At 34.4% G+C, this 13,444-nt stretch overlaps 3 protein-coding genes across 3 annotated transcripts; 2 read left to right on the top strand and 1 right to left on the bottom strand.

The window, feature by feature from the left end:
* The first annotated feature begins 53 nt into the window (after positions 1–53).
* Tsp_08167 (putative Sec63 domain protein) lies at positions 54–7,561 on the top strand. The gene is made up of 17 exons (XM_003373528.1): positions 54–177; positions 227–329; positions 386–598; positions 1,778–1,839; positions 1,898–2,007; positions 2,063–2,189; positions 2,229–2,323; positions 2,399–2,534; positions 2,745–2,890; positions 2,976–3,123; positions 3,523–3,710; positions 3,792–4,055; positions 4,617–4,841; positions 4,908–5,012; positions 5,134–5,249; positions 6,054–6,164; positions 7,435–7,561. The coding sequence occupies exons 1-17, from the start codon at positions 54–56 to the stop codon at positions 7,559–7,561; spliced, it is 2,400 nt and encodes a 799-aa protein (XP_003373576.1).
* Positions 7,562–8,531: 970 nt separating this feature from the next.
* Positions 8,532–9,787, top strand: Tsp_08166 (actin-5C). The gene is made up of 3 exons (XM_003373527.1): positions 8,532–8,897; positions 8,958–9,332; positions 9,398–9,787. The coding sequence occupies exons 1-3, from the start codon at positions 8,532–8,534 to the stop codon at positions 9,785–9,787; spliced, it is 1,131 nt and encodes a 376-aa protein (XP_003373575.1).
* A 2,554-nt stretch (positions 9,788–12,341) lies between these two features.
* On the bottom strand, positions 12,342–13,353 carry Tsp_08165 (conserved hypothetical protein). The gene is given in 4 exon segments (XM_003373526.1): positions 12,342–12,776; positions 12,793–12,936; positions 13,003–13,141; positions 13,238–13,353. The coding sequence occupies 4 exon segments, from the start codon at positions 13,351–13,353 to the stop codon at positions 12,342–12,344; spliced, it is 834 nt and encodes a 277-aa protein (XP_003373574.1).
* Positions 13,354–13,444: the final 91 nt, after the last annotated feature.

The raw sequence follows: 13,444 nt of genomic DNA, 5'->3' as shown, positions 1-13,444 counted from the left end.
TGTATTTTTGTTAGTGTAATATTTCATTTTAATGTTCATGTTTTAATTTTAGCATGCCTGGGCAGCAATTTGAATACGATGAACGTGGTAGTACATTTTACTACTTTTTGGCTTCATTTTATGCGTTTGTACTTTTGCCTTTAACATATTATTTTTGGCCACGAGAGAAAGAACGAGGTACTTATTATTGTTTGAATATTATTTATGCGTCATAACTCTGTTTCAGAGCGTAATTCTGATGTGAAGAGGTGTAGATGTGAACCATGCATTCAAAAGGAAGCTGCACGTCGCTCAAAAGAACCATACAAAAATTTGAAGAGAAAAATCATGTAATGCCATTTCTAACTTCCTTAAATTAGAAAGTTTTGCAATTTTTGTTTTTTAGAAAGGGTCATTTGCTTGTCGGATGGGTAGGATTAATCTGCATCATATACAAAGCTGTGAATATTGAAATTGAAGGCGCTGAATATGACCCTTATGCCATATTAAACCTGGATTCTGTATTTGATTATTTTGTCTATTTATTGAATATCGGTTTTATTTGCACTTTTTTAGAGCGCAACTCTTGCAGAAATCAAGAAGCAGTACCGAAAATTAAGTATGGAACATCATCCTGACAGAGGGGGAGATTCAAAAGTTTTTGTGGCAATTGCGAAAGCATATCAAGCGTAATGTTTTATTTTTTTTATCTATTTTTTTGGTAGCTTTTTGAATGTTAGGCTGAATGCAGTTTGATGAATTTTTGTTTTACTTTATCCATTTTTAGTTATTTTTGCTTTTTATTTTTGGGTTGCGTTTAGGACTTTGCTGATCTTGCTTAATTTTTTGGTAACTGTTATAGTTTATTAATTGGTTTTTCAACATCTTACTTTATAATACAGATATTTCATACTATTAATTTTTTATTCATATGTATTCAATTTTTAATTTTTGAATATATTTACATATTTACTTAATGTGTTTGTTTTACGCGTTTATTGCATTTTTAAATAGGTTTGAAAAATATTTTATACTTTGATACTTTTATTAATATGTATAACTTTCCATCAAGAAGAGCAGTGGTGAAAAGAGTGTAATAGCATAATTACATGAAATGGGACTTTGTTTTAAAAAGTTAATTTTGCATTCGGTGCAGAACGTTAAGGTAAAATTATCGAAGTGTAATTCATTAATGGGTGACGTTTATTGGTTTACAGTATTCAACATTTTTGACAGTTGACTTGGATGCTTCTCAATTTTTGAACACTTGGACAAGTTTATTTGCAGTACTAAAAGCAACGATAAAAATTTTAAATGCGGAAAGTGGGAAAGCAGTATTTACAGTATGGCAACTGTTACAATAGTTCTGTTTAGTTGCGTCTTATTACTGCAATTTTTAGATGAAGCTAGAGATTTATTTTTGTGTAATGTAATTTTGAGGCCATGTTTACAGGGAAATGAGTTTTTATAGTATTACTCTAAATAAGTTAATTTTATAATGATAGACATTTTATTTTTTGCTTTGCATGCAGTTTATTTTTTTTGAACAGCAGTAGAATTGTGACGTGCATGTTTCAGAAATGTTGACGCATCTTAAATTTTAATTATTCAAATTAACATATAGAAGGAATATTTAAAATGTAAAAATTGAATTTTTAAGTTTATTGTAATGATTTTTTATGTAAATTTTTTTTAATGATCTCAACTTTGTTTGATATTTCAGAAAATTTTTTGTTTTCATACGCTGATAATATTTTGTTTAGTGATGTGATTTTGTATGTTTTTACTTTCACTTTAGATTGACCGATGAAGATACTAGACGAAATTACGAAGAATATGGTAATCCTGATGGACCTGGAGGTATTTTTGAGTTATCAAAAGATTAAAATTGCGTATATGTCAATTTCTGTTGTTTCAGCGCTACGTTTTGGTATAGCCCTTCCGTCATGGTTGATCAGCAAAGAATATGCCATTTGGGTTCTTGGCATTTATGCTCTTTTGTTTATGATTGTGCTTCCAGTGGTGGTGGTATGCAAAGTGTACATTTGAAGTGAAATTTCAATCAATTGCGATTCATTTGCAGGGGTCTTGGTGGTTCCGATCCATTAAATACAGTGCCGATTGTGTTTTACTGGATACTAGGCAGATGTACAAGTACATGCTTCACAAAACACCAAATCTTGTTCCGAAACGTGCGTTTGATTTGAAAAGTAATTACAATTGTTTAATGGGAGAATGTAATTATTCAGGTCTGTTGACTATTTTGTCCGGTTCTTATGAATTTTTCAAAGTGTGCAACAGTGAAATCATCGAAAGACCCAGCGACGATGTGGAAGTTCCAAATGTACGGGAAAAACTTTGAATTTTATAAGCAAAATTAAGTTTTATTTCAATTATCTGGTTATTTTGTAAATTTAAGCTGATAAAACTTCTACCAAATCTTGGCGAAACGAAGAAAGAGCGACCATTCTGTTTTCCATACAGTGTCAAAGCGAGAGCGTTGATCTATGCCCAGCTGAAGCGAATACCCCTTCCACCGAAAACCCTTCGTCAGGGTTAGGATTTGGTTTATCATCTTTTGATCCGCGTCTGATTTGGGTATTTTAGATGCGAATTACATAGCAAAAAAGTCCATTTTGCTTATTCAGGAAATGATAAAAGTGCATGCGCATTTAGTTAATTTGGCGTTGATGGGCCGAAGTAAAATTTTATTTTAAGGCAGTTCGTTTTAAAACAATCACTTTGCACTGCATTTGTGTTTTTAGTATCCAGAATGCCAACATTGGAAAGTTTGGACAACACGATGAAACTGGGACCAATGTTCATCCAAGCGATGATGGAAAGCAAACATCCGCTGATGCAACTGCCTCATTTTTCGGACGAAATTATCCGAAGCATCGTTACGAAGAAGGTAAAATTGTTTGCTAATGTGTAAATTATGACCATTTTTGCAATTTCAATTTGAAATGAAAAATATGTTTTAAATTTTTTTTCAGCGAAACGTGAGAAATTGTGCTGATCTAGCTGCTCTGCCAGATGTGGAAAGGAGAAACTTGTTGAAAGCACTGTCAGATCGCCAGTATCAGGATGTTCTCTCCGTACTTGGCAACATGCCGAACATTGACATGAACGTCCAATTTGTGGGTAAGTGAACATTATCAGAAAGTATTTTAAAATGTTGCTCATATTTTCTGACGAATGTTTCTCTTTCAGCAACTTTTTATTATAGTTTTTGTAATTAGTGAATAAAAAGAGAGAGCATTGCCTATCTTAAACAGTGAACATGTTCTTTTTAGTTATTCACATGAAATGAATTAAATACATATATATGTGAATGAATAAATCTGTACATAATTTATTTATTATTTTTTTCTGTCATCATTAAATGGTTGTTTTATAATCATTTTTAAATTTTGAAACGAAACTATGAATGAGAGAAAATTTTGCAACTGTGAATACATTGGCATGGGAACATTTTGATTGATATTTCGAGTGTTGAAATTATTTGGTTTGTTCTTTTTGATTTAATTTTTATTATTTCAGTGCGTGACGATGATGACAAGGACACAATTACCGCCGGTGCATTAGTGACTTGTGTTGTGAAGCTTTGCAGAACTCCATTGTTGGATGTGCCTACCAACCATGGCAAGCGGGCAACGCTGCAGCAGTGGAAATCGGCAGAACTGTCGTCGGCTGTTTCCGTTGCTACAGATTCTGAGGGTGCCTCAAATGTAAATGTGATCATTTTCATTTATTGGTTTCTTTTGTTTAATGCTTTGTGCTAATGTGTGTTAATGTTTTCGTGGTTCCAGCCAGAAAAAGATTCAAATGGATACAGTTCTGTACAAGATAACGGTTCGTTGGTAGATGGAAAAGAGGCGACGGCCAAGCGGAAAGTTTGGGAAAAGGTGAAAAAGAAGAAGAAGAAATATGTGCCCAAATGCGCCAATAATAACAAACGGAAGCCAGCTATCAAAAAGCCTTTGCCAAAGACTGCTGAACCAGCTAAAATTGTCCCTGTAATATTGGTATTAATTTTATTGGAGGAGAAGATTTGGTTTTTCATAATGTTGTTCGTAGGAGAAACAACAAGATGAGGCTGATTTGGATGTAGAAGGCTCTGGAAACGACAGTGATGATTCGATGAACAAACCGGATAATGCTAAAGTAACAAATTTTTTATAGATCATATTTGTGTTAATTTTTTCTCTTTAAACAAGCGCTTCAGAAAGATTGAAAATTTCTTAATATTTTTCCTCATTTCGAATCAATTTTTCAAGTAGATTGTTAATTTTCTTTTTCAATTATATGATGATATCAGGTTAACATTTTAATAAATAGTAGTATTGCTTCAAGCATATAATGCACCAATTCGACGTGCTTGTAATTGGTATAGCTTATAATTGTTATTTAAATATTCACCATGTGATCATAAAAAGAGGTGTTTGTGTTTTGATGGTCGAATTTTTCGAACGTATTGCGAAGTTATAATAAATAATTCGTGCGTATATATATTCCAGTTTAAGATATTAGTTTCGCTGAATATTACAAGGGGAGGAGATGTTTTGATTGATGTGTTTGATTAGAATTTTCAAGACAAAAAATTATGTAATATTTCAATAATTTGTGTACAACAGGACAGTGGTGATGGTAGTGAAGACGAAGAATATCTACTCAACGATCCGGATCTGAAAAAGGAGAGGGCAATTTTGGAAACAAAGTCGAACGTCACACATCCAGTGCATTGTCCGTATTTTTGTGATGAGAAATATGAATGGTGGTGGATATTTGTTTGCGATCGTAAAAGGCGTCTCCTCGTTGCTCCTCCGATTCACGTCACCACTTTAGTCAATGAAGAGGAGGTTTGTTTTCACGTTTTTCGTATTATTTTTCAGCAAAACTGCATACATGCCTTTCTTTTTTTATAGATAGAGATCAAATTTCCGGCTCCAATTAAGCCGGGCCAGTATGTTTATCAAGTGTGTCTGCGTTCAGACTCGTACGTAGATTTCTGTCAGTTCAAAGATGTGAAAGTAAGCGGATTGTCTAGTCGGTGAATTCTGTGATTAATAGTATTAAAAAATAATAATTTTTTTAAGTTCAAAGTGCACGAAGCTTGTGAAATTCTCACACATCCACAGTGGGATTTTTCAGAAGAGAAAACAGACGAAGAACAGTTGGACGAGTCTGAATTCACCGAATACGAGGACGAAGAAGAGTCGAGTTAATAATGCAAGGGCGGTGTTTTCTGCTGCGTATTTGCTTTGCACGTAATGCTGATGGTGCCATTTTAATTTTAATTTTTTTGGCACTTGGAAACGGTGTTTGATTCATGTTTGTTATGTTTTTGTTTGCTAAACGGCGATAATAATTTCAGCTTTATACGTGTAAACATGAGCTGCAGTAAACTGGTAGAAGAAAGATTGCATATTTGAAAAATGTGAAATTGAACATATTCGCATTATGCAAAAGGGAAACCATTAGCGGCATTTTTTTACAGTATGAATTTTTGGCTGAATTTTTAAAGAAAAGAGGTGTTTTTTTTGTTTAGGAGAGGCAAAGAGTCTGCTAGTGTACAGAAATATCAAACGAAGAATAATTTTTTGATGAGTTCAAATTGAAGAAGATGAAAAGTTTTATAGGTTAAATTTTGAAAGTTGTTTTTTGACACTAAAGTTCACTAGTAACTCAATAAGTCAATTTAGTAATTGATAGCTCGGACAGGAAGCAATGTTTCGCGTTAACCAAAAAGAACTATATTCAATCTACACATTAGTTGGTCATGTTTTGTTCTATTCATGAAAACGTTTAGGTAGGTATTAATGTTATTCTGTTATGATTATTTTTACATCACTGGCACGGATCATCTTTAGTCTTCTAAGAAATTAGAATTTAATGCAATACGATTCATTTGCAGTAACTTGTTAGCTGGAAATTAGTATGTCACAATGAATGTTGGGTTAACAAATCATAATCTCTCTAACTTAAAACTTCACTAAAGCACCACTACAATGTGTTGAGTGAGTGAAATATTTACTTTAGAAAAAGCCGCAGTTATATAATATTTTATGCAGTGAAATGGATTGCGAAACAATTTTATTAATTGAAATAATGGACATCGGTCATAATTCGAGATATACAAATTTTGAATTTCGAGCTTCTACTGAAGCTGAAAACAACATCAAGTACTTTTGAGAGCACTGATTAATTTGTGACTACACTTTAGCTTTCCAGTTTAACAGCTAGAATGTTCTACAGACTGTATTTACAAGGTGGTCAATTAGGTACAAGTTTTATGCAAATAATGTCAAATTTGAATTTCATACTTTAGTAGTGTTTACTGGGAGTGCAATATTTGCTTTTATCAAAGTGAAAAGCTTTATTATTCAGATGGGGAATTGTTTTTCTCTGGTTTGCTTCGAACCGACGATCAGTATTAAATTATTTGATACTCATTTTAAGTTTGAAATTGTTTATCGAAATATTCCAATTTAAACGTTGAACTGAGTGAAATAAGAAGTATTGTAAATTGTGAAATTAAACACTTAAATTTTATTACTATTATTACCATCATTTTATGATGCATATTTTTTTTGTTTTATCTTTATTTTACTACTTTTAAAATACTTGAACAAGCAGATTGCATGCTTCAAATTGTTATTATATTAAAAGAAATGGGATTTAATTTTTAAATAATGATTTTCAATTGTGCTTTTCAAAAATAATTTATTGGTAATAATTTTTGCGAGGCAGTTGAATTGAATTGAATTGAAAATACTGTAGCATTTTCAAGGAAAGTTTACTGAAAGAAAATTTGCAATATTTGATAAAGATTCAACAAACACATACGAAATCAATTGTTCACTGATTTGTATCAGTGCGTGGGTGTGGATGAATCGGTTGCAGTTGCTATTTTGATAAAAGTAGGCGATTCAATGGTCACATGTTGCATATTTTGCATAATGCTAACTTTTGACAAGTTTAGCTAGCATAAAAGTGAATAACAATCTGTTCATAAGTTGAACACTATTTATTATTTATTATGCATATGATTCGAAAAATAAGCTGACGCTTGAGTTGTATTGTCTTCAATGATTTCTTAGTTTCAATCATACATGCCGCATGCCGAGAAGTTAGCATGCTTCAGAAGTATTTATTAGTAGTATTCAAGAGATCCAATTATAAATATACGCTGTGTTTTGCCATATGTTAACTCTCTCGTCGTCGAAAGTGTTTAGTAGCGTCTACGTACGAAAATTGCAACAAACGTTTCGTATTGCTACTAGCTGCGCAAAGTTCGACACGCTTGATTGACGCTTTGAAATGTAGCGTTCCACTGCTTTCTCATACCTTTCATACACTTTCTTTTTAATAGACATGCAAATACATTAGTTTTTATCGATTAAAAAATCCTTTACACAAATTTTGAAAATTTTTTCAAATGATACTCTTCAGATTTTTTGCACATGCAAAAAATGATAGTCAAGTAACTGAACTACATTCAGTGGCTGAACTTTTATTTGTTCAATTGCAATTTATTTTATTTATTCAATGCTTCAATTCAATGCATCGCAAATTATGATCAAGTCCCATTAACAATTCAGAAATGGAATTAATTTTGTAAATAAGAATTTTTAATTTTAACGAAAAAATTGTTTACACCTTGAAATGCGTGAATACAAGACAAAGGGGAATTTTTAAACTTTGCAATGGTAATGTTATTATATGATTAAATAAGTAATTTAAAAAATCTAACCAATTACACATGTAACAAGAGAAAATATGAAACATAATATTAATGATTTAATATTTATAAATGATAAATTTTTAATCATAATTGAAATAAAAAACGTGTGTGTGTGTGTGTGTTTATTTGTACACTTTATGCTTATAAAAGAAAAGAAATTTGAATGTTAAAAATAAAAGAACAAATTTAAAAAAATGATAAATATATATATATATATATATATATATATATATATATATATATATATATATATATATATATGTGTCATGACAATTATGTGTCTATTAGTAATTTTTATTATACGGCGTTTGTAACATGCAAAGTGTTCTTATGGAAATGTTGAAGTTTATGAAGCAACAACTGCTATTATTATTATTAGCATGTGTAAAATTGCCGAACGCAAAAGTAGTTAGCATGTGTTACACTGATGCGATCAAGCTGTTCATTTTGAAAATATTAGTGTCATACGGTTCAATGGACGCCGGCGCTAGGCGCGCTAATATTAGCCGGTGCGCTGGCATGTTAGCGCAGGGCAATTCCTGGAAAACGAGCAGAAGAAAACAAGAATAAGCGGCTGTGTGGACAGCTGCTGCGTTAGCAAGGACGTTGAATTCCTAGAATTGCCATCCAGTTAGCGTTGGGTATAAATTAGCCACCAATTGTCAGTTGAAGCCAGTTTCACGGGCATTTGCTGAGTTGCTAGCCGCTCTCTCAAATTCTCTCTCTCTCTCTCTCTATCTCTATTTTACACTACTACTTTTCATATTTGCATTGTGCGATTTGAATTCGATTTAAAAAAGACAAAATGTGTGACGAAGAAGTTGCTGCTTTGGTAGTGGACAATGGATCAGGAATGTGCAAAGCTGGCTTTGCTGGTGATGATGCACCACGAGCCGTTTTTCCAAGCATTGTTGGTCGCCCAAGACATCAGGGTGTCATGGTTGGTATGGGTCAGAAAGATTCATACGTCGGAGATGAAGCTCAAAGCAAGAGAGGTATTTTGACGTTGAAATACCCGATTGAACACGGCATCGTTACCAACTGGGATGATATGGAAAAGATCTGGCATCATACTTTTTACAATGAACTTCGCGTCGCTCCTGAAGAACATCCAGTATTGTTAACCGAAGCTCCACTCAACCCGAAAGCGAATCGTGAAAAGATGACTCAAGTTTGTTGTTTATTTCATATTTACTTGAACAAATTATTAATTTTTTTTATTGTCTTTTAGATTATGTTTGAGACATTCAACACTCCAGCGATGTATGTGGCTATTCAAGCCGTTTTGTCTTTGTACGCTAGCGGTCGTACGACCGGTATTGTCTTGGACAGCGGTGATGGTGTCACGCACACTGTGCCCATATATGAAGGCTATGCTTTGCCACATGCAATTTTGCGTTTGGATTTGGCAGGCCGTGATTTGACCGATTATTTGATGAAAATTTTAACTGAACGCGGTTATTCATTCACCACCACCGCCGAACGTGAAATTGTCCGTGATATCAAGGAAAAACTCTGCTATGTAGCATTGGATTTTGAACAAGAAATGGCCACCGCTGCTTCTAGCAGTTCATTGGAAAAAAGCTATGAATTGCCAGACGGTCAAGTAAGCAAATAAATAAATAATTTCATTTAATATTAATGGGGAAATGCAATTCTTCATTTTTATAGGTAATTACAATCGGTAACGAACGTTTCCGTTGTCCTGAAGCTCTATTCCAACCATCTTTCTTGGGCATGGAATCTTGTGGTGTTCACGAAACTACATACAACAGCATCATGAAATGCGACATTGATATCCGAAAAGATTTGTATGCGAACACCGTTTTGTCTGGAGGCAGCACCATGTATCCAGGTATTGCGGATCGTATGCAGAAAGAGATCACCGCGTTGGCACCGAGTACAATGAAAATCAAAATCATCGCTCCACCAGAACGAAAATATTCCGTCTGGATTGGTGGCTCTATTCTTGCATCGTTGTCCACCTTCCAGCAGATGTGGATCAGCAAACAAGAATACGACGAAAGTGGTCCTTCCATTGTCCACCGGAAGTGCTTTTAAATTTCGTCTTTCATGTCCACGCTATATACAAGCCGCTTGCATACATTTATTCCCATTTTTTTTCACCCACCACCATCACCATCATCCTATCATATTATTCATTTTACTGCCATTATTGGAGTTTTCGAATTTTAAATAGCATACGACGGCTTTGGTTCTTCACAATTAATGGTATTCATTTTCTCGTTTGCTAACACACCCCACAATTATTCAGTTAAAAATGATTTGATACTTACTTACGCAGTTGATACAAACCAGCTTAATCATTTTTTATAAATGAGTGCTTACATTATTACAATTATTATCATATTGGGCCAGCGTGCAATTTAGTGCTCGCCTGCGACCTCTGTCATAGGCTTTTGGCGCTTTTAGGTTTCGGTGATGCGTGCTTTCTACATCGCATATTCGATCATTATTTTATAAATTAATTATCTCTTTCTCTCTCTCTCCCTCTCAATTTATATAGCAGACGGATATTAGAAACAGATTTTGCGGCGGATTCCTTATTGCATTTTATGATACGTCAATTATGGAAATAAAAACATAAACAAATATCTTTCATTCTTATATTTTTAATACAATAAAAAAGACATGAATATGATTCATCTAAACTGATACACACGCGAAACTGATCAAATGAATTATAATTTTTTTAAATTGATGTTTATCATTATAAGCATCGTGGATAGATATGAAAACAACAATTTATATAAAGCAAATCGACAAAAATCATGATTTATCTATCAAATTGTTCTTCAACTCTGCGAAAAGTACGCTCGGTTTGAATAAACAATAAAATTGCAGAAATTGAAGAGCAGCGATCGTTCAGCAGATATAGACTAGCACACTCAATGCAGGCTAACTAGTTAATAAGCAGAAGAAGCAAACCAGTTTTCGCTGTCGTATTCCAAGCAATGAATAATCATTGTTCGCTTCTCATTAATAAATTTATTGATTGCTTTCATTTCAAAATAACAACAACAACAACAGAATATCAAAAGTAGTAACAAAAAGCAATTTTTGTTCAATTTATTTATAAAATTTGCTTTAATGAATAATTTAAAGTCTGACTAATGATTGATTGCCTACTAGTGGTCAAATGTGGGCGGCTGTTTGGCAACACAGCTTACGAAAGTTCATAAAAAATACATAAAATATTTTAATGAAAAAGTTGGGAATTTTAAATGTTTGAATGCAAAATTTTGAAAATTGAAAGGAATTTTTTTCAAATACAAAACCTTCTCTTATTAATCTTAACAATCAACATAGAAATTCTTCATTCGTTTTAATAATGCTTGTCTTGATCCATGTACTTCATAAAATTTTTCGTCATTCTACTAATACAAAAAAGACTTTCTAATTGGCATAACATTGTTCCCGGTTTAGTTCATCATGTTCGCTAACTACTGCTTGTTAGCTTAGAATCAGATTTCTTAGTCTGATAGTTGCTACTGGAGTTAACTGATCTGCAGTACAGTTATGCTGGCCTTGGTATAGTAGAGTTCTTGTGACATTTGAAAAGTAAGTATTAAATAACCAAAATGAAATTTAATTATTCAAATTCAGTTCTTAAAAAGTTTCTCGAATCACTGAATAGAGTATTTAATAATGCGCATTAATTTTATTCATTAAGAGCAATGTAGATTTCAATCGCAGCAATAGTTTATGAAGATGGTTAAAATCAGTCTATGAGAAAAATAATAAATTGAAAGTGTTATGTTTTCAAGTATATTTTGTATTTTTATGCTCATTTTAAAATTTCATTATGCTGTTTGTTTGTGACTGTCCTTTGTTTCAGCATATTTCAGATTGCAACACGCATCCAATAAAGTCATTTTAATTACATATAAGTGTAATTTCAGATGATGATTTTAGCAATAAAAAGTACCGTATACCAGTTTGTGCCTGAAAATCAGGGATGAGACGGTATTGGGAACACGTTGTTGTGCGCTTGGTTGGTTGCTATGATTTTGTTTGTTTGTCTGTATGTGCGTGTGCATTTGTGTTTTGCTTATTGTTTGTGTCGCAATAAATTGCGTATCTCTCACACCATGTGTGTGAACAGAAGCGGAAGACCGTCCGAGCACATCGGTTGAGACTATCGACTCCAAGTGTACCATTGTGCGTGGCGCATTACTGTTTGAAGCAGAAATCATTTATTCAACGTTAATGTATGGAAACATTTACATACTATGGCCAGTCGAAACAAGAATAATGGTTTTATTGAGAAGAGAATTACTGTAGCAAGTCTGGATAGGTAACATTGCGTACTGTGGGCTCTATAGCACTGTTCTCACGAACAGTTAGATCTTCCTTGAGCGCATGGGTGCGTAATAGTGAGCGCAGCAATATCAACGACAGTGCCGTTGTCTACTGAACACCAAGTACAGCGTCCAAGCAGTCGTACATGAATGCTGAAGATGCTGTTCGAAACGCTCGACAATGACGTTGGGTTGTGGATGGTACTTGGACGAGCGGATATGTTGGCAGCCTAGCAGCAGCTTGTTGTCTGTAGCTCATGTGTTTGAATCAAAGTGTTTGCCTCCATCGGTGGTCACTTAGCTGGAACGCCGAAACGTGTGATCGAATTGTACAAGAATGTTCGAGCTACCATTGTTACTGTGATATCGCGGAAAGGACAACCTTCATATTCCGCATGCCACGTAAAAATTAATGCGATAAGATCGATATGTTGATGTAGTTGCCTATATCCAAATATACATCCCTGTATATGTATACCGGAAATTGTTGCCTCAATTGGTGATGACTCCACTGGGAACTCCGAATTATGTCGCCGGTAAGCCAAGTTCCAAGCCACCTCGTGAATCCGTTGGCTGCAGCGTAACGTGTACGGCATCCATTTTGAACACCGGATAGAACTTACCGGCATAAGATCGATATGTTGATGTGGTTGCCCATATCCATATATACAACCTTGTCTATGTTTACCAGAAATAGTTTCTTCAATTGGTGATGACTCCACTGGGAACTCCGAATTATGTCACCGGTAAGCCAAGCTCCACGCCACCTCGTGAATCTGTTGGCTGCAGCGGAACATGTACGGTATCCGTTCCGAACGCCGGATAGAACTTACCGGCATAAGATCGATATGTTGATGTGATTGCCCATATCCATATATACAACCTTGTCTATGTTTACCAGACATAGTTTCTTCAATTGGTGATGACTCCCCTGGGAACTCCGAATTATGTCACCGGTAAGCCAAGTTCCACGCCACCTCGTGAATCCGTTGGCTGCTGCGTAACGTGTACGGCATCTATTTTGAACGCCGGATAGAACTTACCGGCATAAGATCGATATGTTGATGTGGTTGCCCATATCCATATATACAATCTAGTATATGTTAACCAGAAATAGTTGCTTCAATTGGTGATGACTCGGCTGGTAACTACGAGTTATGTCTCCCGGTAGGCCAAGTTCCAGGCCCACCTCCTGAATCCGTTGGCTTCCACCGTAACCATGTTACGGCATCTTATTTCCGAACCGCCCGGATAGAACCTACCCGGCATTAAGAATCGATCATGGTTGGTTGTGGATTGCCCCATATTTCAAAATATACCTTCCCTGGTAAATTGTTTACCCGGAAAATGGTTTCCTTCCAATTGGTGGATTACTCCGGCTGGGAAACCTACCGAA

The sequence above is a fragment of the Trichinella spiralis genome, assembly GCF_000181795.1.
Source record: "Trichinella spiralis strain ISS 195 chromosome Unknown Scfld6, whole genome shotgun sequence".
Taxonomy (NCBI): Eukaryota; Metazoa; Nematoda; class Enoplea; order Trichinellida; family Trichinellidae; genus Trichinella; species Trichinella spiralis.
This window is presented reverse-complemented; position numbering and strand designations above follow the sequence as displayed.